This window comes from Cavia porcellus, unplaced genomic scaffold, assembly GCF_034190915.1.
Source record: "Cavia porcellus strain 051 isolate PalLab524CR breed Dunkin Hartley unplaced genomic scaffold, mCavPor4.1 scaffold_1, whole genome shotgun sequence".
NCBI classification, from domain to species: Eukaryota; Metazoa; Chordata; class Mammalia; order Rodentia; family Caviidae; genus Cavia; species Cavia porcellus.
In genome coordinates this window covers 107,978,235-108,003,238 of record NW_026947484.1, presented here as the reverse complement: position 1 = coordinate 108,003,238, position 25,004 = coordinate 107,978,235, and the positions used below count along the sequence as shown (strand labels likewise).

Genomic DNA, 25,004 nt, shown 5'->3' with positions numbered 1-25,004 from the left:
TCTCACTACTCTTATTCAATATAGTCCTTAACATTAGCAAGAACAATTAGACGAGAAAGGAAAAAAAGAATAAGGATAGGAAAGGAAAGGAAGAACTTAAATTATCACTATTTATGGATGACATGATATTCTCCATAGAAGAACCCAAAAATTCCACCAGAAGATTTCTAGATTTAATGACCAAATTCAGTAGCATAGCTGGGTGTAAAGTACACAAATTAACAAGCTCACTGAGAGGGAGAATAGGGAAATAATACTTTGCACAATAGCACCCAAAAGAATGAAACACCTAGGAATCAATCTAACAAAGGACAAACAGATCTTTACATTGAAAACTACAGAACTATGAAAAGCAAGATTGAACAGGACATCAGAAAATGGAAAGATACAACTTGTTCTTGGATAGGAAGAACCAATATAATGAAAATGGCCTATTTCCAAAATTGTTAAAAAGATTTAATGCAATGCCAATCAAGTATCACACAGAATTAGACAAAACAATGTTAAAATTCATTTGGATAGGGGCTGGGGATTTAGCTCAGCGGCATAAGCGCCTGCCTTGCAAGCAGGCAGTTGTGAGTTCGATCCCCGGTACCAATAAAAAGGAAAAAGACAAAAAAAAAAAAAAAAAAAAAGTTAAAAAAAATTTTTTCATTTGGATCAACCACAAGTGATCTAGAATAGCAAAGGCAATTCTGGCCAACAAAGACTAGACAAACCTACTGTGATAAAAAAACAAACAGCATGGCAAAAATAGATGTGAGGATCAACAGAACAATTAGAAGATGCAGATACAACTCTAGAGATAGGCACTTTATCTCTGACAAAAGAGCCAAACACCTTCACTGGAAGATAGCCTCTTTAATAAATGGTACTGGGAAAACTGGCTTTGCACATGCTGAAGATTAAAACTACATCCATTTCTTTCATTATGCATTGAACTAAAGTAGAAATGGATCAAGGATCTAAATATTAAAACAGAATCACCAAATCTGCTGGAAAATAGAATGGGTAGAACTCTTAAAGACACTGATATAGGCAAAGACTTCATGAACAAATCCTCAAACACATGGAAATATCACAAAGAATCAACAATTGGGATCTCACCTTATTAGAAAACTTTTGCAGCCAGGCATGCTGGCATCCCAGCACTTCAGGAGACTGAAGGAGCAGAATTGCTACAAGTTTGAAGGCAGCCTGGACTACACAGTGAGTTCAAAACCAGGTCAGATCTAGCCGGGCGTGGTGGCTCACACCTGTAATCCTAGTACTCACAAGGCTGAGGCAGGAAGTTGTTTCGGGAGTTCGAGACCAGCCTGGGCCACAAAGTGAGTTCAAGGCCAGCCTGAACTGCATAGTGAGACCCTGTCTCAAAAAGACAAAAAAAGGGGTTAGGGATTTAGCTCAGCGGCATAAGCGCCTGCCTTGCAAGCGCGTGGTCATGAGTTCGATCTCTGGTACCGGTTAAAAAAAAAAAAAAAAAAAAAAAAAAGCTTTTTCATAGCAAAAGAAACTAATGGAGGGAAAAAGATAACCTAAGTATAAGACAAAAGTTTTGTCAGCTGTTCCTCAAAGGACTAGTACCTAGAATCCATAAACTAAAAAAAAATCAAACTTCAGTCTAAAAATGAGCATCTGAAATGAAGAGACACTTCCCAGATGAAAGAGTAGATACAGCTAATAATTACAGGGAAAACATTTCAACAACCTCATCTTCGAGAGACACAAATTAAAACAATGCTGAGAATCCATCTTATTCCAGAAAGAAAGGTTGTAATCACAAAATCAACCAATAATAAATGGTGGCAGGGCTGTGGGGAAAAAAGGAACCCTTTTCTATTGTTGGTGGGTGTGTAATCTGGTGATTTCTCAAAAAACTAAAACTAGAGGTTCCATTCTACTCAGCTATTCCCCTTCTTGGTATCTTCCTGTCAAAAACTCAAAGCGTCATATCACAATGATATATGCACACTCCTGTTTAAGTGGCACAGTTTCTAATAGCTTCTTAGAAACAGCCCAAACACCTACTGACAGAAGAATAGATGAAGAAGATGGTTTTTATACAAGGAGTACTAGCCTGAAACAAAGAAGGATAAACTCGAAACATTTCTAGCTAAATGGATGTACTTTGAGATCATTTTTTTTTTTTCTTTTTGAGATAGGGTCTCACATATGTGGTTCAGGCTGGCCTTGGGCTCACTTTGTAGCCCAGGCTGATCTCAAACTCTCAATGATCCTCCTGCCTCAGCCTCCTGAGTGCTGGGATTACAAGAGTACAGAGATCATACTCTTAAGTGAAATAAACCACACACATATATTTAAATAACACATTGTTTCTCTGGTGTGTGAAACTAAAAGTGTAAATAAGGACCAAAATATAGAATAGATATTGAGAAATGGGAAGAAAATGTTCAAATGACAAAGGGAAGAATACAGGAGGAAGAGGAAAGGAAAGAAGAAAAAAGAACAGAAGAATGGAGGCAAAGCTTTTGTAAATAAGGCCAGGAAGCCAGGCATGGTGGCACATGCCTGTAATTGCAGCTCTCAGGAGGATCAGTGCAAGTTCAGCCTGAGATGCATCATGAGTCCAAGCAAATCTGAAATACATAGTAAGTACCTGACTCAAAAAAAAAAAAAAAAAAAAAAAAAGGAGGGGAAAAAGCTTTGAAGGGATGGGAGGGGATTTGGAAAAGAAGCTAAATATATATAGGTATACATTCTCTATTATGAATGTTATCATTATGTATATCTAAAATGTACCAATAAAAAAACATATACACACACACAAAACCACCAAAATTTTTTTTTTCTTTTTGAGAGAGTCTCACGACTCTCAGGTGGTCTTGAGCTCACAGCAATCTTATTGCCTCAGCCTCCCAAGTGCTGGGATTATAGGTATGCACCACCACACCTGACTAAATAAAAATACTATATTCAGCTCATCAACTGTATAGCTGAAGCTATGAAGAGTAAAGTTCATCACCATTCACCATCATGATTCATCTGGTTCAATTAAATGGAGATGTGATGAAAAACAAAGCAAAATCAAATCAAACAAATAATGTCATTCTTCTCTCCCTTTCTCAGTATGTATTTTTTAAAACTTGGCCTAGTGTGCAGTTCAATCCTAGCACTTGGGAGGTTGAGGCAAGAGGATTGCAGGGAGTTCAAGGCCAGCTTGGGTAACACAGTGAGTTCAAGGACAGCCTGAACTAGGAGGAGAGGACTGCCCTGTATTGGAGACCAGCTTGAACTACATAGAAAGACCCTGCCTCCAAAACAAAAAAAACCACAAAAAATAAAAACAGATGATAAATAGAAAGAATGACCTAGAGGGTGTTGCTCAGAAATGCTGGATCAAAACAGGATTAATCTATCCTAATAACATTTTAGTGCTAGTCTCTACTGCACATTCTCTCTTACATACACAAATTCTCAGTTGGTTTGAGTATCTGAAGGAAATCTGACCTCAACCAGCCTGATCAGCAACTCCCTCTAAACTTCTTCCCTCCCAGTACAGCTGTACCTGAGAACTTGTAACACCTTAACACTGATAGTAGCCACCACTCCCTAAGCTTTCCCCAGCCCCGTCCTTGGGCAACTTATATGGCTTGCGTTCTCTAAAGTCTCATTCTTGGGAGACAGTCACAACTCCCTCTCACTGAACTCTCCCCTCCCCATAACCCTACAAAAGAGCCTGTGAAAAAGTACCTGGTTTGGACTCTAATGCCAGAGCAGTACCTCTCAGGTTTGTTGTGAAATAAACCTGTCCTGTTGAACTTGTACTTGTTTCTTTTCCTTTTTCCTAAAACTATTTGCATAAGGAGAATTCTGGTTTGCTTCAAATTCCTGGAAAGCTAATACTACTAGAAAGTCAAATCTTTCAAATATGGGGTTTGTTTTGTTGTTTTTGAAACAAGGTCTCTGGAGCTGGGTGTTGGTGGCTCATGCCTGTAATCCCAGCACTCAGGAGGCTGAGGCAGGAGGATCATTTCGAGTTCACTGGGATTACAAGCAGGTGCCACCATGCCTGGGTTAAGTAAAATGATTTTTATCCCACTGTAATTGGTATCTTCAGCAGGTAAACTTTTTTTTCTTGAATGAGGGATCGAGCTTGCCAGGCAGGTACTATGCTGCTGAGATATATCCCTGGTCAGCAGGTATACACCTGCAAAAAAAATTTTTTTTCCTTTCCATATTGTGTTCCGAACCCAGAGGCACTATACCAGTAAGCCATATCCTTACCAACCTCCACCCACCTTTCAGTACTGGCCTTTTCACTCTATACCTCTAGCCCAATTAGGAATTAAACCCAGGGTCTCTGCATTTAGCTACATGTCAACCCCTTTTTATTTTATTTATTTGCTTTGTTATGTTCATTCTTTTGGTTTTTTGAGATAGAGTCTCATTATGTATTCCAGGTTGGCCTCCAACTTGCATAAACTTCCTGCCTCAGTCTTCTTGATAGCTTGTTTGGAGGTTCTAGCAGGGCAGCATAGTTATTCACATATCCTTGACTGATGAAATCTTTTTTTTCTTTTTTTTGTCTTTGAGACAGTCTCATTATACAGTTGAGGCTGGTCTTGAACTTGCAACAATCCTCCTGCCTCAGCCTCCCGATGAGTGCTGGGATAATAGATCTGTGTATGTCCTGCTACCCTCACTCACTCTTTTTTTTTTTTTTTTTTTTTTTTTGTCTTTTTCCTTTTTATCGGTACCGGGATCGAACTCATGACTGCCTGCTTGCAAGGCAGGCACTTATGCCGCTGAGCTAAACCTCCAGCCCCCTCCTCACTCACTCTTGATTTGATCTGCAGCGCTTATCTCAAGTAAAAATAATATATTCTACCTGCTTACTTATTTATTTTGATTTTTTGAGATAGAGACTTGTGATATAGTACAAGCTGGTCTTGAACCCATTATGTAGTCAATGCTGGCCTCAAATTCACAGATCCTCTTGTGAGGTTGGATTACAAGCATGTACTGGTAGGCAAGGTTTAAAATTAGCAGGTATTTTTAAAATACCACATTTTGGGGGAACTCATGCCACTCTCTGATTTTATTAAAGTTGAACAAATGAGAGGCTGGAGATTTAGCTCAGCGGCATAAGCACCTGCCTTGCAAGTGTGCGGCCGTGAGTTCGATCCCTGGTACGATAAAAACGAAAAGACAAGAAAAAGAAATTTTTCCTTACTGAAGGTGCCTCACTTTCCCCACGGATAGTGAGAAGACAAATCTGGTCTAAACTGTCTCCTACGACCTTCTTACCCTCCTCCAATGGAGTTAAACCCTGTTCTTCATATCTAGTAGGCAAGTGCCCCACCTCTGAGCTACATCTCCTGCCATCTCCTACGATTTTGAAGATGAATTAAATGAAAAGGCACTCACTTCTCCTTCCTAATAAAAACACAAGAACTCTCGGTAAGTGTGAAAGCTTGAGCTCTTAAAAACAGTCGCTGTTATCAAAGAATAATTACTTTAATGTAAGAATTTGGGTGGTGCAGTTCTCTCACTGTTATCAAAGCAAGTAGGAAAACAGATGCTTAAGAACATCTCAACTGGAGCTGGGGATTTAGCTCGGTGGCCTAAGCGCCTGCCTGGCAAGCACAGGTCTTGAGTTCGATCCTTGGTACAAAAAAAAAAAAAAAAAAAAATCTCAACTGGACTGGGTGGACCCAGCACGATGCAAATATGGCCAAATGGTTGAACAATTGAAGGTACACCACAGAATCCCGTTTTGCACTGGGAGGGCGCAGAGTGCCAATCTATAGAGTAGCATTTAAGAAGTAAAGAGGAAAAGGGCTGACAGCTGAAAGAATTCTGCTAACAAGGAAAAGAGCAATCCAATGAGAGACTGCACGGTGCGCCGGCGGCCAGCTGTGCAAACAGTGCAGAGACCCGCGGTGCCGTCCTCGCCGCTCCTGTTACATCGGTTACGGAGCTCACTAAATCTTTAGTTTACCACTGGAGTCAGAGAATTCGACAGCCCATTTTCTCCCACCACGGAATTCCAGTTCTCCGTATCCCCGCTCGGCAGGCAGCCCCGTCCCGCCACCGGCAGCCCCGGGCCGTCCGCGGACGCCGCCCCCTGGCGGTCACCTCAGTGGTCCGGGCGTCGCGTGGTCCGGCTCCCCAGTCCCAGGTCTAACCCACCCCCATCTTCACCTCCTCCAGTCCCTCCCCTTCCTCTCGACGGCATCCCCTTCCTCTGCGTCCCCCTCCCCGCCGCTTCGATGAGGGGGCGCCGCTCGGCGAGCACCCAGAAGTCCGGGCAGGGCTGGTAAGCGGCATGACTTCTCATGGCACCGTACACTCCACCCTGATGCCCCCGAGTCCGCGCATTTCTTCTCCCCTCACCTCCTCGTCCCGGACGCTGCCGGCCGCGCTTTCACCGAGCCCGCCAGTTTGGTCTCGTTTTCTCCTCTAATTAAAAACTCCCTGTCAATGACGGTTACTTTTATGGCCTTTTCATGTATGCATATTTTGGGGGCCTTTACCCCCCCCTCGTGGAGAAATGGAGGCAACAAAATGGCGGACCCGGAAGTGAAGGTCGCGAGTACGTGTTTCGGCGGAGGAATCTGTGGAGGAAAATTGATGAGAAAGCTCACAATTGCATTCGGATGTGAAAGTGATGCGATTCTGAAGTTCATCTCTTTAAGTATCGAAGGGCTCTTGATTCGGACAAGTGTGTATCGGCGACATCTCAGGAGGGACTATTTAGTGAGGCGGAGGACTATTGATTACGTGTTTTACGATTGTATAGTTCCGGTAAGGGATGGACCTTGAAGGTGGTTTTGGCTGCAAGAACCCAGAAACCGCTAACGAGTCAAGGGTTGTAGGAGTTTTGATTCTACTTCGCAACTTCTCAGGGGGACCTAGCGTTATGGTTGATGGGAAAAACCTTGCGTCCTTGCTCTAAATTCGAATGATGCTTAAGGGGTGTTCCTGGGCTCTGTGCATGACTTAGGCTCTGTTGCTGGAGGATCGCGTATTTCGTGACCGCCTGCAGCAGCAGGCTCTCAGATCGTAAAACAAATACCTGTCCCATATTCGTTCTGGGAGTCCATAAGATGAAATATGAATTTGCACATTTATTTTATCACGTATCAGTTGATCCTATCTCCACCCACCAGTTTCCATGATTAAAGGACTTGAGGTCAGAATAGCCCATCTGAAAAAGGACCTCTTGTCATTCCTTATCCCATTGCTTAGAGTAGACTTGGGTTTGGTTTTTTTTTTTTTTTTTTTTTTTTTTGTCTTTTTGAGACAAAAAGGCCCCTTTGCAGTTCAGGCTGGCCTTCAACTCACTTTGTAGCCCAGGCTGGTCTCGAATTCGCAACGAACCTCCTGCCTCAGCCTCCCGAGTGCTGGGATTACAGGCGTGAACTACCACGCCCGGTTTAGATTTGGGTTTTTGGATGGTAGGTCTTTTAAAGCCTATATAAGAGAATTGATGTCTCTCCCTTGTGCAGACTTCTTTAAATCCTATTTTAAATGTCATCTTTATGACATTAATAACTATTAAGGCTGATATTTTTGAGAATAGAGCGCAAGATTTTTAAAAAATTTTTTTATTGCTAGGGCTTAAACCCTTACCTTCACCATGAACTACATCACCTGACGCCCACACCCCCTTTTTTCAGACAGGGTCGAAGTCACTAAATGAGAATCTTCAATCCTATTTGTAGCCTCTTACTCTGTCTGAGTTAGTGTTTTTCAAATAGTAGCAACACAAAAGCCTTAAAAAAAAAACAAAAAAAAAAAACAGTACTAAGGCCTAAACCTTTGCAGTGAGCTATCTCCCAGTCCCTTTATTTTTTTTTAAATTTTGAAGTGTTTTGCTAAATTGGCTAGGCTGGCTTGAGTTTACAATCCTGCCTTGGCCTCAAAAAGTGCCCGCCATAATAAAGACTTTTTAAGTTATTTCAAATAGTTTTTTGGAAAGAGGTAAATTACAAATGAGCAGATAAATTTGAGTGAGTTAGTTTATTTTTTGGGCACCTAGGAAAATTTTATCAGAAATATGTTGGCAATCCGTGGGCAAGCATAAAAATAGTTAGAATTTAATTACAAATAGATTTCACTCTTTTTTTTCTCCCTTTTCGTTTTACCTATTGGTTCAACCCAAAGTTCACCATTTAATGTATACATCTATTTAAGTCATTATTCCTGATAGTTGAATATTAGATGAATACATAAGCTGAATATGAAAACCTGGCTCCTGTTAAGGCCTACAGAGAGAAAAAAAATAGAATCCAGTCCTGGGACTGAGTGTCTTTATTAAACAAACAAGTAAATAGCAGCACAAATCAGTAATGATGTTGAAGAAGTGGGGAAAAGGTGTAGGGTCAAACGGTAGTTGTTCATTTCATGGTCAAAGTAGTTGAACTGGGCCTCAGATTCACAGATTGTTATTATATATTGCAAATGTAGGTGGGCAAGACTAAAATACAAAGAGCTAAATACTATTCCCTTTAGAAGACAAACTTTACAAATTATCTTAGCAGTCAGCAAGATATCTTAAGATTTCAAATCTGATTTTTCTCAGCAAGTTTTCAACCCAGTTAGGAGCAAAGTTGTAAAGTGAATAGACTAAAAGTATGCTCTTTTTGAAAAATCTTAGCTCTTTCTGAGATGACTTAACACTTTTCATTTTCCATGACATATTGTTTCCTCTTGTTTTACCTTTAAGTAACCCAGTTTCTGTATGGAAAAAGAATATATTACAAGAAGAAGCAGGATTCAAAAGCAAATCTTATCCTTTTAGAAATCTTGTTTTGTAGCAAGTCATCTCAAATTAAAACTTGCAAGATTTTTGTCAACCCTTTAAGAAATATTTATGTTTATTGACCTGGAGCAAAAAAAGTAGGAAGGTTTGAGCAATCTTTGAAGCTGATTAAAATGGAATTTTAAAAAAATCAGCTTTCTATTTTGCACTATCTACTATTCCTTGGTGCCCCCATAAGGACTTTCTGAAGCTGATGGTGGGGGGGGGGGCAGGGGAGAATGCTGTGGAGTCCCTGTTTCCCAATACTCCATTGCTTGAGCCTCTACTTTGTAGCTGGAGGGCTTTTTGAGAGGAATGGAGTAGATTAGATAGAGAGATGAATAGATAGATAAATAAATACATAAATACAATTCAGCAGGCAGATTCATCAGCACCACCAACACAACAGGGGGAAGAGAACAAGATTAAAATGGTAAGGGATGGAAGGAGGGAGGTGGGAAGGGCAGACACTGAGGGCAAGGTGGTGAGAGAAGTCTTGGTCTTAGAGCAAGTCCAGTTCAAAGGAGTGGATGCTGGCAATGGGAGTTCTCCAGAAGTTGAAGGTGCTGTACTCAAGGAGGGTGTCCCCTTCAGGGTTTTTCTCCTGCTGTGCTGCTTTTGCTTGCCCAGTCATTTTGCCAGTGCTGCTGTCTTTGATCTTGTGGGTGGATGTATCGGACAGACCCAGGCCTTGCAGCTCAGAAAGATCCAGTTCCGGAATGGGCATCCTCCAGAAAAGAAAGGAGCTGTACTGGCTGCTCACGGGGTCCCTCATTGTTTCCTAGAAAAAAAAAAAACATTTATCAGTCTTCATGTGAAAGCAACGTCTCTGTCTCCTGGTCTTTCTTTTTTTTTCTTCTTCATTATTTTGGGCCAGGAATTTAGCTCAGTGGTATAAGTATCTGCTTAGCAAGAGCAAGGTCATGAGTTCGATCCCTGGTACCAAAAAAACAAAAAAAATGAGCAGTATTTTTACTTTTTCAGACAGGGTTCCATTAAGTCCCTGGGCTCCAAATGCAGTCTTCCTGCCTCAGCCTCCCAGAGTGAATACTAGGGTTAGAATCTTGTGCTACCATACCCAGTTTGCATGGAGCATTTTCTAGTTTAGAAACCCAACATCCTCATTTATATTTTTTTTAAAAATCTAAGCTCTCTAGAACAAACTTTAGGAATTTTTCCCCTGTATCCTGGCACTTGAGAGGCTAAGGCAGGAGATGTAAGTTTGAGGGCAGTCTGGGCTACATAGTTCAAGGCCAGCCTAGAATATATAGCAAGATCCTGTTTCATTCCCCCCAAAAAATTCAGACTTAAGATCAATTTAATGTAATAGGCAACAAATGTCACTACAAAATGAGAAAAGGTTAGGTTTTGTTTCTCTTTGAGACCGGGTTTTACTATGTAGCCCAGCCTCAGCCTCCTGAATATTTGCGTTTACAGATTTCTGCCACCATTTCAAGGTTTTTTTTTTTTTTTTTTTTTTTTTTTTTGGTAGGGGGATTGAACTCACAACCTCATGCTTACCAGGCAAGCACTTAAGCCACTGAGCTAAATACCCGGCCTATCACCTCAAGCTTGAGTCTGATTTTCAAAGCCTGCTATGTAATATGGACCTGCTAGTTAAGTTATGCACATTCCTATCTTAAAACCTTCCACTCTTAAAATACTTCCCAGGTTTGAAGACTTCACATCTCTAGGGAAATTAAATCTGTTTTTCTTTCTTTTTGTTTTTTTTGAGACAGGGTCTCCCTATGCAGTTCAGGCTTGCCTTGCATTCAGTCCTTTTGTATTAGCCTCCTGAGTGCTGGGATTACAGGTGAGCACCAACACACCCAGCTCTGCTTTTGCTTTAAGAGCTCATGATACTTTTTTTTTTTTTTTTTTAGATAAGGTCTCACTATGTAGTTCAGGCTGGCCCCCAATTCTAGGCAGTCCTGCCTTAGCCTCCCAGGTGCTGGGATTACAGCTGTTTGCCACCATGCCCAGCAAGGTCATGATATTTCTGAAGAGGTCTTCCAAGATTTTTTCTTTCCTATTTTCTTTCTTGCCCTCTAGGCCCTCCCCGCTATCAACACAACTCTTCGAGGACTATTTCTTCAAATTTACTTGGCTCAATATCCCCCGTTTCTCCATCTCTCCCAACATCCTGTAAGGTTTTGCTTAACGTCATCACTCTGGTTGGTTATCTGTTACTAGTAACGTGTTGATGTAGAAGGATAGTCTTGCTCTTTCAACAGATTGGAAGTGTCTCTAAGGATAAAACTAATGTAGTTTCTGGAAATTTAGGCTTTGCACCCAGGCATTGAAGACCAGCTGGTTAATTTCCCCTCAGCATTTATTTATTCTTGGTACTGGGAATTGAAGGACCTTGTGCTTGCTAGGCAGGTGCTATGACACAGCTATATCCTAAGCTCTCTCAGTGTTTAACACAGTGAGTACCCTACCATTCATCTATTAGTCTACAGATAATCTTACTAATCTACCTCTTCAAAACCAAATCCAAGGCTGGGGATTTAGCTCAGCGGCATAAGCACCTGCCTTGAAAGCAGGTGCTTATGAGTTCGATGAGTTCGATTCCCAATACCGATAAAAAAATTAAAATAAAATACTGATGCAATTAAAATATTCTAATTAAAAAAAAATCCAGGTGCTAGAAGAATTGTTCTGTTATAAACAGGACCTCCTCTGACCCTAGTGCTAGAGTATACCTGATAATAAGGAGAGCAAATGAGTTGGATAGCAGGGCACAGTAGCACATAACTGTAATCCCAGCACTAGGGAAGCTGAGGCAGGAGGATCCCTGTGAGTTCAAGGCCAGCCTGAGCTAAATAGTGAGTTTAGGCCAGTTTGGAATACATACCAAGACTCTTATCTCAAAAAAAAAAAAAAAAATTGGTGGGGGGGGTGGTTGAAATGCCAGATAGAGGGAAGTCTAGATTATATGGCAAGACTTTTCCATGCCTTAATGAGTAGCTTCTGCTGATCCTACCTACACCTTGCCTGATGCTATACAGCTCCCTGAACCTCCACCCTCCTACTTACCAGCCAAGGGAAGGGGCAGGAAGCCTTAGCTGAAATGGTCCCATCAAATAAAAAAAAATATTCTAATGCCTCCAAAATTAGAATTTTTGTTTCAAAAGACCTTTGTTCAGTACTTATTAGGCCTGTCAGCTCTCACCAGCCTGTGACTTCTAAACAGCCTGATGCTGAGTACATAGATAGCTCAGTGATAGAGCATTTGCCTGACATACACAAGGCTCTGAGTTGATCCTCACTCCCCCCACAAAAAAATAGCTTCCAAAATGTTCTTATATAATGTGAGATATCTGTACTAAAGCAAAGAGAAAAAGTTTTAATCTAGAACACAGTAATGTGTGAGAATATGGGGATTTCAGGAGTGGTGAGTGAGTAGGCTAATTGTGAATTGTTCTTTTCTTTGGTTCAGGCTCCAAAATAAAGTGGGAACTGAGCATTACTCAGCAGAGAAGCTGCTTGCAGAGGGTGATGGGGGTGGGGTGGGAGAGTGACACTGGAAAGGTAAGGTCATCATCCTGTGGTACTTAGCTCCCATCGCCTTCACAGTAATTTGCAGAAACTTGTGCACAAGAAAGAGATAGAAAAATAGTTGTACCTGTTAACCAACCAGTCCCTGCTTAGGTCTAGGACTGTGGAGACCCTAAGAAGAAAATGTTAAAATCAATAGTATTGCTAACTCTACCTATTAGGACTGTTTATTGTATTTCCAGTTTTTGTCCCTAGGTAGCTGGTTTCTGTTATATCTCCCTGGTAATTCTCCCACAGAGTGACCTTAGTGTAATGCTGGGCACATAATAGGCTCTTTAAAAAATAGAATAAGAAGAAAAAGAAATAGAAGTTAAGAACTAGACCAAACCTGAAAACTTATCTAGTGATTTGTGAAAATTTCTAGCCAGTTTATATAAACCTAAGTCTCACAGTCCCCAGTCTTTGCCAAAGCTTTGTATAATTCTGTCCCAATAGTCTCAATTTTTTTTTTTTTTAATTGGTACCAGGGATCGAACTCACGACCACGTGCTTACAAGGCAGGCGCTTATGCCGCTGAGCTAAATCCCCAGCCCTCAATAGTCTCAATTTTTTAAATTTAATTTTATTGCTACATTTTAGATACACCCAGTGACCACATTCATTAGAGGAAGTTTGTACCTGTACATGATATTTCTTGATTATTCTTTACTATTTTCAAATTTTATGGGACTTTATTATCTTTTTTTTTTTTTTTTTTAATCGGTACTGGGGATCGAACTCACGACTGCCTGCTTGTCAGGTAGGTGCTTATGCCACTGAGCTTAATCCCCAGCCCCCTCTTTCTTCTTTTTTTGAGACAAGGGTTTGCTAGATGGCTCAGGCTGCCCTTGACCCTGCAGTCCTTTCCTTCAGGCTGGGATTCTAGGTGTGCACCACCATACTTGATGAGATTCTAGTTCTTGAAGAACAGATGTTCTGGGGCTAGGAATGTAGAATACTTGTCTAGCATGCATGATATCCTAGGTTTGATCACCAGTACCTCATACAAAGATGTTTCTCTTAGGAAGAAAGAAAAGAGAGGAAGAAGGAAAGAAAAGAAAGAAAGAAGGAAAGAAAAAGAAAGAAAGAGAGAAAGAGAGAGAAAGAAAGAAAGGCAGGCAAGCATTCAGTAGGTTAGGTATTGATTATTCCTGATCCTTATCTAAGTAGTAAAAATGTAAAAGGCAATAGAATGAGCTAGAATCTGAGAAAAGTAAAAAAGCTCTTTGACAAATTGACTCCTTTTCTTGTAACTTGTTATATATAAAACTGCCTGAACAGTCTAAGTGTCTAATGGAACTATCTTGCAATTTTAAAAATTCAAAAGAAATTTTGTGAAATATTAGCTCAAAAGACCTAGAATCCCCAGCTATGTCACAGAGCCACAGAATGTTCAGGTGCCAGATGCACTTAGAAAGACATACACAAATATATGTGGCCTTAAAATCAAGTCAAGAACATAAGGTAAAAAAAAAAAAAAAAAAAAAAAAAAAAACATAATGTAAGACTACACAGAAATTTGCTGCTAAAAACAAGACTATTAACATAAAGATATTAACAATGGAACTTTTAATTTAATATAGTATGGGTTTAACTTCAGTCATTCAGATTTGCAGATGGCTTATCAGGTGGCTTCTCCCATTTCTCCAGTTCTCCACCCACACCTCATCTCATCTGTCATTAATCTGTTATTTACTTATCTTAAGGGTTTGGTCTTGCACCCTAAGCACTCAGTAACTGCATCCCACTGTCCTTTATTTGAAATTATCCAGATATTCTAGCCAAACCTAATCTCTCTATATATAACTATCTATTCTTAGAGATACCTGACTAAAATAACATTAAAAAGATGCACTATTTCTGACCCCCATGGACACACCCAAATACCCTTTGTCCAGATGCTCTGTCTGGACATCACTGGCCTCCTCCACAGGGCATTGCTGTGTCATGCTGCCACCAAGACAGTGGTGGGAAGGGTGTACGGGAGTGGAGGCATGGACACTGGCACACCATGTTTGCCTTCTTCTGAGCGTGAATCTTCCTACTAGCCATGATCTTCTTCCACTTAGTCCACGGATCAACTAAGAATCTGCCCCTATTAACATTGTGTGGTTGGACCAATTTCAGTATGGGATCAAACAGTTGGACACAAAGGCTGCCACCTTCCTTACCTCACTTTGGAGCAAAAATCAGAGAGGTAGGGGGAGGAGACCCTAAATGTCGGGGTTACTCCCAATGTTACCCTATATCTCACCCCTCAAGACCCCTCCCCACAGAGACAAATAGAGTACTACAAAAAAAAAAAAAAAAAAAGGAAATGCAGAGAAGTAGAGACCAGGGAGATATAGAACTAAAGAGTCACCACAGAACTGATAGTAAAAATTAGAGCTAGAAAAGGAAGATATAGATGACTAAACTGACGATATTAAATACACAGGGCAATAAATCATAAGAAAATGGATACTTGAAATGAGCTAAGTGCTGAAAAATCATTACATGTAGATTGTTAGAAATTAATGAATAGGTAAATAATAAGATGGATGGAGATCTTAGTAAAGAGATATCAATCTGGGAACAAATCGCTACCCATTGTTCATAGCGCCCCCTTCTCAAACAGTTCCCCACCTCAATCTTATTTGGGGTCTTTAAGCAGAAGAAACTGCTATTCTACCTCTGCAGCCCTCTGCCCACCCCTCCCAGTTCAGTTTACCTGCGAACAGTGAATTACTAGCGTGTTCCAAAGATGGAATACTTGAGGGTCTCAGGGTCTGCTCTGGACTGGAGAAAAAGGAAGCTGTTGGGGCTTTGACGAATTTGTCTTCTCACACCCTCACCTTCTTCAGTGACAGTCTGCGGGCTCGGTCTCCCTCTGCAATGCAGCCCCTCCTAAGAAGGGCGGGAGGACTCCCCGCCCCCTCCCTTCCGGACTCGGCTAATTCAAATGATAGGCTCCCGAACGTTTGCTGGGGGGGGAGCTCAGCATCTCCATAGGCTTATTGGTCCGACTATCATTCCCGGTCTCTACCATAGCCCCCATGCGGACCAGAAAGCAGAGAATGCGTTGTTCTCTGACTTAGATTTATTGATCAAAAATTTTGATTCTAAGCGATGGAATACAGGAATGTCACTTTGTTCCCAATAAGGACCTTAGGATACTTATTAGGTGTTCTGGGGGAAAAAAATATGTTTTTTCCTTTGACCCCCATCTCTATTCCCGCCTCGCTTTTCCACCCTCACAATAAGAGATTGGCGAGGCTGCTTCGGCGCCTGTGAACTCGGTTAGGTCTGAGGCCGCGGCTCGACTCGGACCCCGCAATGCCTGGCGCGCTGAGACCACGCGAGACAAAGGGTACCCAGGCGGTGCGCCAGCCTCGCTGCGATGGCCACAAACTCCAGGGCGCCGGCTCAGGTTCGGCCATCAGACTGCACTGCAGATGTGCGTCCTCGCGCGCGCGCCGCACAGCCGGCTCGGTCCGGGGAGCCGTGCGCGCGCCCGCTGCCGGCGGGTTTCGTAATCACGTCGCCGCCGTTTCCGCCCTCGGCCCGCCCCGCCTCTGCCGCACAGCGCTCGGCTACGCCGTAGGGTTGCGGAGCTAGCTAGGAAGCTCACGCTGCGGACCGCGGTCCGGAGCTTCCCCGGAGGCAGCCGACGCCTCGATGCCCGAGAGGAGCAGGTAAGGCCGGGAGCGCGGCTCGGCGGCGCAAGCCCGGCGGGGACGCTCCGGATGCCGGGGGTGGGGAAGGCGATGACGGCGACCGGGACTGCGGAGATGCCGGGTCGCGGGCGAGGCTGCCGCGGCCCGGGCGTTTGGGAGCGGAAGGAGGCAGGGCCGGGGTGGAAGGGGGAGGGGCCCAGCTGCCCAGCCTGGGCCACCCCGCTGGCGGTGCGTGCGGGGCCGAGCACGGGGACCTTGGTTCCGGGAGCGGTCTCCTCGGAGCCCGGGGGAGCCGCGGAGCACAGTGACGAAGTCTGAAGGGTCACGGAGAGGTCCCGGGCCTCGGTGAAGGTTGGAAGACTCAGAGAATGTCGGGGTAAGGGTGACTCGTTTGAAGGAAGGCAAGTCTGGACTGAGTTCTTTCCTCCTAAAACTCCACTAGACCTTTCCTGGGCAGGGGGGAGGGTTGGTACTGGGTACATGCATGCCACTTGGCTGGCATATGGGGTCCAGTCCCGTTTCCAAGTCTGGGGTCGCCAAGCCAGGGACTAGCTGCCTCCCTGGGCTGACAGCCAGAATTGCCCACTCCTTTCTCAGTTCTGCGCCTTTCTTCGCAGCTGCTTCTTGTGAAGGCTTGTCAGGCAGCGGGGTTGGAGGCCTTGGGCTGAAGGCCGCGGGACCGGGAGAACCGGTTTGAGGCTACCACAGGACCCAGGGACCTACCTCTGTACATCCTTCCGGGCACGGGTCTCCCGCAGTCCCCTCTGCTAGTCGCCCCCACAGCTTGGGGCTCTTGAGCCTTACCTAGTGTGACCTTGGCTGCGCCAAGATTTGGGGGTACCCTTCCCAGTTCCATATTTAACTCATTTAGACTTAAGAGCCCAGTCCTAGCATTATGTGGCTATTGGAATGCGTCCTTATGTTAATTATGGATCCCTCTTGTCGGTGAGAGACAGAGAGAGAGAGAGTGTGTGTGTGTGTTTGAGACAGGGTCACGCTACGCAATCCAGGCTGGTCTCAAACTTGCAGCAATCCTCCTGCCTCAGTCTCCCTGCTGCTGGCATGATTACAGGTTGTGCACCACCACACCAGGTGGGTGGTTGCAGACCCTTCTGGAAATAATAGGCAATGGATTCTGGCACCTCTGTCTCCTCTGCTTACCAGATTAGGACGTCAGTTTTCCTGAACTCACTCTTCTCTGGCTGTTTTAAAGAGAGTGACAGTCAGTCACTCTTACTTCCTTTTTTGGCACTGTTTCCCTTCCCCCACCCAGCTTTCCACACATTGGCCTTGTCCTGCGTTTTTCACACCCTGACTCCACCCCCGAGTTTCAGAGACCCTAATGTCCCAGGGAATGGAATTTCCTGGTCACTTCTCATCCTCACTGGACAATTCTTGCCAAGTCCCACACACACACTTTCCTTCCACCCAGCTCTGGTTAGGGCCCTGGAAAGGAACAGAAAGGTCCTTGTTTCTTCACTGCCCCTTTCACTCCCCTGCGCCTCTCCCCTCCCAGCACCATCCACCCGGGAGCTGCTCAACTTGGAGCAGAGGGGGAATGTACTGTCTGCTCAGTTACAAACTGTCTGGTGTTGTCCGGGTTTCCTCTGATTCTTCATTGTTTTCTCCATTTCCCTCCAGGCCTTACACCTGCCACCACCCACCACCATCAGGACAAACACTGTGACTGATTGACTGACTTGCCCACTGACCGTAGCGCCCCTCTCTGCACAGTTGTGTTCTGGCTTCCGACCTGATTGCTTTGCTCTTCCAAGGGTGGGACAGGAAGTGAAAGAAAACCCAGACTCCCCTGGAAGCTGTATTTGCCTGATCTCATCTTAAGACTACTAAAAAAAAAACCCCACAACATAACAGTACAGTGTTTTGGTCAGTCTGGGGTGCTCTGGTATCTAGTGTCTAGGGTCCAGGGTTAGAAGGGCTCTTGTTTAAAAATTCATGTTGGACATGGTGATGCTCAGCTGTAATCCCAGCACTCAGCAGACTAAGGCAGAAGGATCACCATGAGTTTGAGTTTAGACTGGGCTACATAGTTCAAGACCAGCCTAAACTGCACACCAAATCTCAAAAAAAATAAAATTCCCGAAGCCGCCCTTTTGGTATCTTTGATGTCACCTGCCCTGTGAGACTGGAAGATATAGGATAGGGAAATGTAGATATGCCCTACCCTGGCTGGCAGTAGTAAGAAGGAAGGAGGTTCTCTGTTGGACAGTCACACTATGATGACACAGGAAAGTGCCTGTGTCTGATTGGTCACTGCAGCTTAGGGGTGAAAGTGGTGAGGCAGCAAGAGGACTGGTGGAAACATGGGAGGAAAGAAGGCCCTTGCTGCTACAGCATGTGAAGCGGAGCAGAGCTGCAGGATAGGACCTGTGGAGAGGGTGGAGAGGCTGGAAAATGGCTCCTCGTATATAGAAAGACACTTGGCACATGTACCTGTCCCATGCACAGATGTCTGCACCAGACCATACACATGGGGGGCATGTGTACACAGGACACAGCTACTAAGTGTACAGAGCCTTCAGGGAGAGTTTCAAGGTCAGGGTAATGAGGTTGCTAAATGGCTTCTTGGGAGAGGCTGGATCTCAGTTGAGGGCAGTGAGGAGCAATGGGGCAGTGTATTGAGAGAAGGAAAAATTTCTCACTGTAGAGTCTTCTGGAGATCCAGCCTGATATAGCGAGTCTTTCCTAGGACCTTGGTGGTCTCAAAAGAAAATTTAGGTATTCTGGGCAAGGTAAGAAAAAGGGAGGAACAGGGTGGAGGCCTTGTTTATGAGAACAAAAAAACCACTATTTCCTCTTTAGAGTCATTTAAATGCCCCTGCCCTTCTGCCCTGAACCCAGGGAGAAGGGAACAGGAGCTCATTGCACCCCCAAACATTCCTTTCTGTCACTGTCCTTTGGACTTGCCCGTCCTCTCACCCTAAGTCCTAACAGCCCCTTTACTCCTGTTTGGTGCCAGCAGCTACTACCCCTTACCGTTTTGGTAGCTTTTTGGTTCTGTTCCTTGTTCGAGAGTCAAACTGAGGTTCCTGTATTTGGGAAAGATTGGTTTTGAGGTACAAGATTGGACCGGTAGGAGAGCACTGGAAAAATAGGGACTTATTAGGAGGTTTCTTAAACATTGCAGCATATGTGTATTCTCAGTAACTTTTCTCTTTACTTTCTAAATTCAGGGTTCTGGATCCAAGGAAAACATAACCTTGTGTGTGCCCACCTTTCTGTGGCCCTGTGCATTTCGGAGACACTGCTCGCCTAAGCGTTTCCTGGGTTCCAGCTGAGTGGACCCAGTGTGAAGTTATAGTGGGATCTTGAGGTGGGGGCGTCAGAGTACCAGAGCAAGAGCCCACTGTGGGGCTTCAGGATTGAAGCTGGCACCTTCACGGACTATGAGTGAATTTTGGCACAAACTGGGCTGCTGTGTGGTCGAGAAACCCCAGCCGGTGAGTGGTCCCCATCCCCTCCAACCCCCAAGAAATCAGTGACTACATGCTATGAAGTACAGTACCTTCTGGGATCTGCCTTGGGAAAAGTGTTCCGCCTCCTTTCTGTCAGGAAGGGATCTGTGTGGCCAGGCAGATGTGTATGTGCAGTAAGAGGGTCTGGGTGGCCGAAGAAGGTAGTAGTACAGGCCTTTACCTCCTGTCCCTATCCATGTTGTGTGGGAGAGTGGTTGTAAGCACAGCCTAGTGCCTGCCAGCCAGCTTTCCCTATTGTTTCCTCATCACCAGAGGTGACTTGGACACGTCCTCTCTTTGTGCAGTACTCACCCTACAGGCCACTGCCCTCTGCAGTGTGAGCTGTGTTCTTAGTATACCACATCCCCTCTTCCCCCCAGGCCCTTAGCACTTTCTGTACTTAGTGATTTTCAAGACTCTTTCCTCTTCCTCTGCTGTGATTTGAGGAGGGGCCTCTTATCATGACTCTTTTATCTTCTCTAAGCAGAAGAAGAGAAGGCGGATTGACCGGACCATGATTGGGGAACCAATGAATTTTGTCCACCTGACTCACATTGGCTCTGGGGAGATGGGGGCTGGAGACGGACTTGCTATGGTAATGAGGGAATGAGGATGGGCGTGGTTGGTGTGGGGGTGTGATCTGTAACTCCTTTTGAAAGCTGAGAAATATAGTAAAATACTCGGTGAACAAGCAAGAAGCAGGTTTTCTAGTCCTGTTAACTGGTTGTATAAAATCTGAGACCTGGCATTTCAGATCTCTGGGCCTAGGGTCTTTAGCTTTGCAGTTAGCATATTGGTCTTCATTGAGGTACGGAATATGTGTCTTAATATTGGGGGATTTTGCAAATACTATAGTTTCTAATTAAGAACTGCTGATAGGCCAAGGATTTAGCTCAGTGGCATAAGCACCTGCCTAACAAGCATGAGGTTGTGAGTTTGATAAAAGAACTGGTAGCCAGGCATGGTGGCTCACGCCTGTAATCCCAGCACTCTGGAGGCTGAGGCAGGAGGATCGTTTTGAGTTTGAGACCAGCCTGGGCTCCAAGGTGAGCTCAAGGCCAGCCTGAACTGCATATCTAGACCCTGTCTCAAAAACAAAAAAGAACTGCCGATGGAGCTAAGCATGGTGGTGCACTCCTATAATCCCAGCACTCGATAGGCTGAGTCAGGGTTACTATAGGCTCCTGGCCAGCCTGTACTACACAGCAAGACTGTCTCAAGAAAACAAAACGGGCTGGGGATTTAGCTCAGTGGCATAAGCACCTGCCTTGCAAGCAGGCAGTTGTGAGTTCGATCCCTGGTACTGATAAAAAAGAAAAAGACCAAAAAAAAAAAACCACTGCTGATGAGGGTGGTGGTGCATGCCTAACACTCAGAAGCTTAGGCAAGAGGCCAACGTGGGCTGCATAGTGAGAGTGACCCTGGCTAAAAAGCATAACTCAAAACTGCTGAATCAGAGCCATAGTAAGTTCTACTGTGGCTGGGAGTGTTGGGCATGTCAAAGACCGATCAACCTTTGACCTAAATGTACTGTATTTCTGCCCTTGGGATAAAGGAAACAGATCTAGTGGTGGTAATGGAACTTTCCTACTGATGATGAAATTCACATACAGTGAAATTTTTGTGAGGGTGTCTTATTAGTAAAAGACCCGCTTTAACTACTCTTGAAGACTGACATGAAGGGAGGCTTGTTTTTTTGAGATGTCTGAATTGCTAAGTTGCCCGGATTTGGCTTGAATTTCAGTCCTCCTGCCTCAGCCTCCCAGAGTGCTAGGATTAGAGGCGTGTGCCACCAAGCATCAGTGTCTCACATATGCTTTTCAACAGTCAGGTGCAGTTCAGGAGCAGATGAGGTCCAAGGGAAACCGGGACAGGCCTTGGAGTAATTCAAGGGGCTTATAGCTCCTATGGAAATAAATGGTGAGTATCGCATGCTCGTGCCTATAAGTCCTTATAGCCCAGTGCAGAACCCTGGTCCTCTGCCAGAATGGGAAGCTAAGGGGTGTGGAAGAGGAGGGAGAGTTAGAATGGGAGGAATGAGAACGTGGGCTTCAGGCTGGGGATGTAGCTCAGTAGCATAGCGCCTGCCTGGCAAGCGCAAGGGCAGGAGTTCCATCTCTGGTACAAAAATGAGGTGGGCTTCAGCCAGGCATGGTGACACATGCCTATAATCCTAGCACTCGAGGTGCTGAGGAAGAATGTGGGCACCCATTAGAAGGGCACCCAGATGGTTGGCTACACAGAACTGGAGAGAAAAGTCTGCATTGTATAGTGGCTTCTCCCTAAAGTCCTCTGGGTGTGTATATGTGTCTGTTTTTGAGGCAAATTCCCCCCCCACCCCTTTTCCGGTACCAGGGATCGAACTCATAACTGCCTGCTTGAAAGGCAGGTGCTTATGCCGCTGAGCTAAATCCCCAGCCCCAAGGCAAATCTCTTAAAAAACCGTTTTTGTGTGTCTCCGTTCTTAAATTCAGGTTCTGCCATCTTGAAGTTCCAACTCTGTCCAGCCCAGAAGAAACGCTGCCCTCACCTGATCCCTGCTAGGATGTACAAATCCCAAGGGCCCTTCTTGGCCCCTTTTTCCCCTTTCTGCCTAACAGTGCCTCTGAGGTGTGGGACTGGACTCCTCCTCCTCTCTCTGGCTGTCACCCCTCCTGGAGATGGGTCAAGGCAGCAGGACTGACCAAGTGACCACTGGCTGGCCAGAGGAGCTTAGTGGAAACCCTGGACACTCAAGATCTGAGTGAGGAGTTCTCTGGGAATCAGGGATGAGTTCCCTCCTCCTGAATGATGGTCTGGGTGCCAACTTTTTTTAACTCTTAGCCTGGAACTCCTTAGACAGGGCAGGTAGGTGAGAGTGCCAAAGCTGAGGCTGGCTTTCCTGAGAAGCTCTCTACCTCCCTGCCTTTCTCTCTTCCCTGTGATGAACTAAAGCACATGTCAAGCAGGGGCTGGGGAGGGCAGCATTGCCCAGTCTACTCTGTCTTTAGATTGTAGACTTGAAATTCACAGCCCCAGGGGCTAGGGATTTAGCTCAGCGGCATAAGCGCCTGCCTTGCAAGCAGGCAGTCATGAGTTTGATCCCTGGTACCAATAAAAAGGAAAAAAACCAAAAAAAAAATTCACAGCCCCTCTCCCCCGTCTTTCTCTAATCTTGTTTCTGTAGCATTACCAGCTTCCCAGCGGTCCTTTTTTTATTAAAATTTTAATTTAAGATGATTTAATTGCCCCCACCTCACTCTTCTCGCTGCCGTTAACTCTGTTCCTGTTACTGGTTCCCACTGAGTAAGAGTTGTGGTGGATCTTAACTGTCAACATTCCATTTAAGTCTTGGAGGACCTGGCCCACCCTCTACTACCTCCCTGCTGGCCCAGGTGAGAAAAGGAAGAGGGATGTGAGGAGAAAGCGAATGCAGAAAAGTAAGAGTTAATCTCAAGGTATACTTCCTGACTGTGGTGAGGTACATAGAGTAGAAATTACTGCCTCTGTAAGATCCTTATTATAGCACAGGAACAGGGAGAAGCGGAGCAAGGCTTCTCAATGAGACACATTTGACCTTGTAGACTGGATAATTCTTTATACTAGAGGGCTGTTTTATGATTCAGTGTTGAGCAGCATCTCTAGCCCATTCTAGTTTTGACAACCAAAAATAGCTTCAGAAACTGCCAGGTGTCTCCTAGGAGCAAAGTTGCCCGAGGCTGAGAATCCCAGCTCTGAAGTCCAGGCACTTGTAAGTGGGTTTTCGATCCCCACCCTACTCCTCATCTGGTTATTCCTCATGAGCCATGGATAGACTGGGACCCCTTGGAAAGTAAGCTCAGGAAAACTCCATATCATCTTTATTCTGTGTGTTCCTTATTTTTGTGTGGCTTCGGGTCACCAAGAGGGTCATGTGTTAGTTTCTTTCTTGCAGTGTGAAGACAGGAACAGGCTGCATTGGGATTGGAGGAGGAGGAGATAAAAGCAGCACTCACACCCTAGCTCCCGTCCCCAAGCTCAAAGCTCTGTTCCTGTGCCCTAAGACCAGAACCAGACACAAATAAAACTCAGGGAGTTTTATGTGAAGATCAGGACCCACCCCCACCTGGTTGCAGTGTTCTTTGGATGGCAAAGCAGTGGAGGAGAAGGGTCTTCAGGCACTTTGTTTTCTCAGGTGTTTTTTGTTCTGGCCCTTTCTTTGCAGGGTGATTAGGAAAGCAGAACAAGACAGATGAGCTCCTGCCTGCTCTGAGACAGGAATGCTGGGATCTCATTGGCTTTAACAGGGTCAGAACTGTGGAATTGGATCCACTCTCCTGATTCCATACAGCTATCCTTTTTGTCCCCATCTACAGTGACTGAAGTTTTTCAAGCGTCAGTGTACTGTATAGTTTTGCAGGGTCTAAGATTGATGGTAGAGCTGCATTCCCAAGTACTCTCGGTTCTAGTCAAGCTAGTTGTCCAGATGGAAATGGCCCACCTTGTTGCCCTAGAAGCTTGGTAGCCTGAGGGCTAGACTAGGGATGGAAAAAGGGGATGCAGTAAGGTAGAAAGGTGGGAACTCCTATCTCCAGCCTCACTTAATAGCCATTCTTTGGACAGTCTTTGGTGCTCTCTTGCCTCAAGCCACCGTCTGTAATGTGTATGGGGTTGAGAGTCCTAATTTATATTAAGAATTGTTAAACTTTTAAATGCATTTTTCAAATAAAAAATGTAAGCAAATTAGTTGTAATCATTTCAAGTGTACATTGGATTAAAGGGTGAATACAGCTGATAGACAACTTGAAAGTGACTGGCCCTCATCACGATGGAGATGCAGCTGTGTGGTAGGAAATGCACATTTCACAAGTTTTAGGTGTATTGCGGAACCAGTGAGTGTGAGTCTTTCTACATGTGGCAAAAGAGATGCTGAAATGGAATTTTATAGAAACATTTTGCTTTTTCAGAAGAGACCCAGGCATTAAGGCCAGGAGGAAACACTGAAGGGTTCAGATCTTACATCCTTTTCCTGTTCTTGTTCCCTTTTTTTGTTTTGTATATTGTGCTGGGATTGAACCAAGGGCCTTCACAAGCTACATGAGGGTCAGACTAGTAATATAAAGGGTTAAGGGGACCCAACTCTTATTTGGAGATGGTCTCACTAAATTGCTGGGCTCAAATTTGTAATCGTCCTGTCTCAGCCGCCCAGTGTGTTAGGATGACAAATTTAGCTACCATGCCCAGCAATATATTCTTGGGATTTCAGATTTTCAAGCTTTTGAAGTACTTGGTGGCATTTGCCTGTAATCCCAGCTTTCAAGAGGGTGAGGCAGGAGGATCACTATTGAGTTTGAGGACACCCTGACCTACACCCTGTCTCCAAAAAAAAAAAAAAAGGTACTTGCAGCCAGGTACAAGGAGGACTAGCACATGTTCAAGGCTGGATGGGGCAGCATAGTTCAGAGTTAGCCTAAGCTACATAGCAAGATGCTGTTTCAAAAATAAGAAGCACAGTACTTATTTAGCCCAGCTGCTCAGGAGGCTGAGGCAGAAGAATTACAAGTATAAGTCCAACCGGGGCAATTAAGATTTCATTTCCAACTAGAG

General features: G+C 44.6%; 3 protein-coding genes across 7 annotated transcripts in view; 1 reads left to right on the top strand and 2 right to left on the bottom strand.

The window, feature by feature from the left end:
- The window catches only part of Gabpb2 (GA binding protein transcription factor subunit beta 2), a 42,082-nt gene extending 35,368 nt beyond the window's left edge, over positions 1-6,714 (bottom strand). For 2 of the 4 annotated variants that reach the window (XM_063253159.1, XM_003478893.4), the window contains exon 1: positions 6,358-6,559. The gene's annotated coding sequence lies outside the window, so the exon portion shown is untranslated. Of the gene's footprint in view, positions 1-6,357; positions 6,562-6,608 lie in introns of those variants that run through there. The other 2 variants (XM_013142890.3, XM_063253138.1) reach the window with 2 other exon arrangements.
- On the top strand, positions 6,149-24,140 carry Cdc42se1 (CDC42 small effector 1). 2 transcript variants are annotated; one of them, XM_013142892.3, is made up of 5 exons: positions 6,149-6,280; positions 19,158-19,424; positions 19,924-20,034; positions 21,267-21,359; positions 21,914-24,140. In XM_013142892.3, exons 2-4 carry the CDS (start codon positions 19,371-19,373, stop codon positions 21,339-21,341), a joined length of 240 nt encoding a protein of 79 aa, XP_012998346.1. In that variant the 5' UTR covers positions 6,149-6,280; positions 19,158-19,370; the 3' UTR covers positions 21,342-21,359; positions 21,914-24,140. The 2 variants fall into 2 exon arrangements, with proteins under 2 accessions (XP_012998346.1, XP_003479002.1); XM_003478954.5 differs by lacking the exon at positions 6,149-6,280 and adding an exon at positions 15,825-15,981.
- Mllt11 (MLLT11 transcription factor 7 cofactor) lies at positions 8,260-15,456 on the bottom strand. Its single transcript, XM_005007780.4, has 2 exons — positions 15,018-15,456; positions 8,260-9,548 (listed from the first exon to the last, which is right to left on the bottom strand). Exon 2 carries the CDS (start codon positions 9,540-9,542, stop codon positions 9,270-9,272), a length of 273 nt encoding a protein of 90 aa, XP_005007837.1. The 5' UTR covers positions 9,543-9,548; positions 15,018-15,456; the 3' UTR covers positions 8,260-9,269.
- Positions 24,141-25,004: the final 864 nt, after the last annotated feature.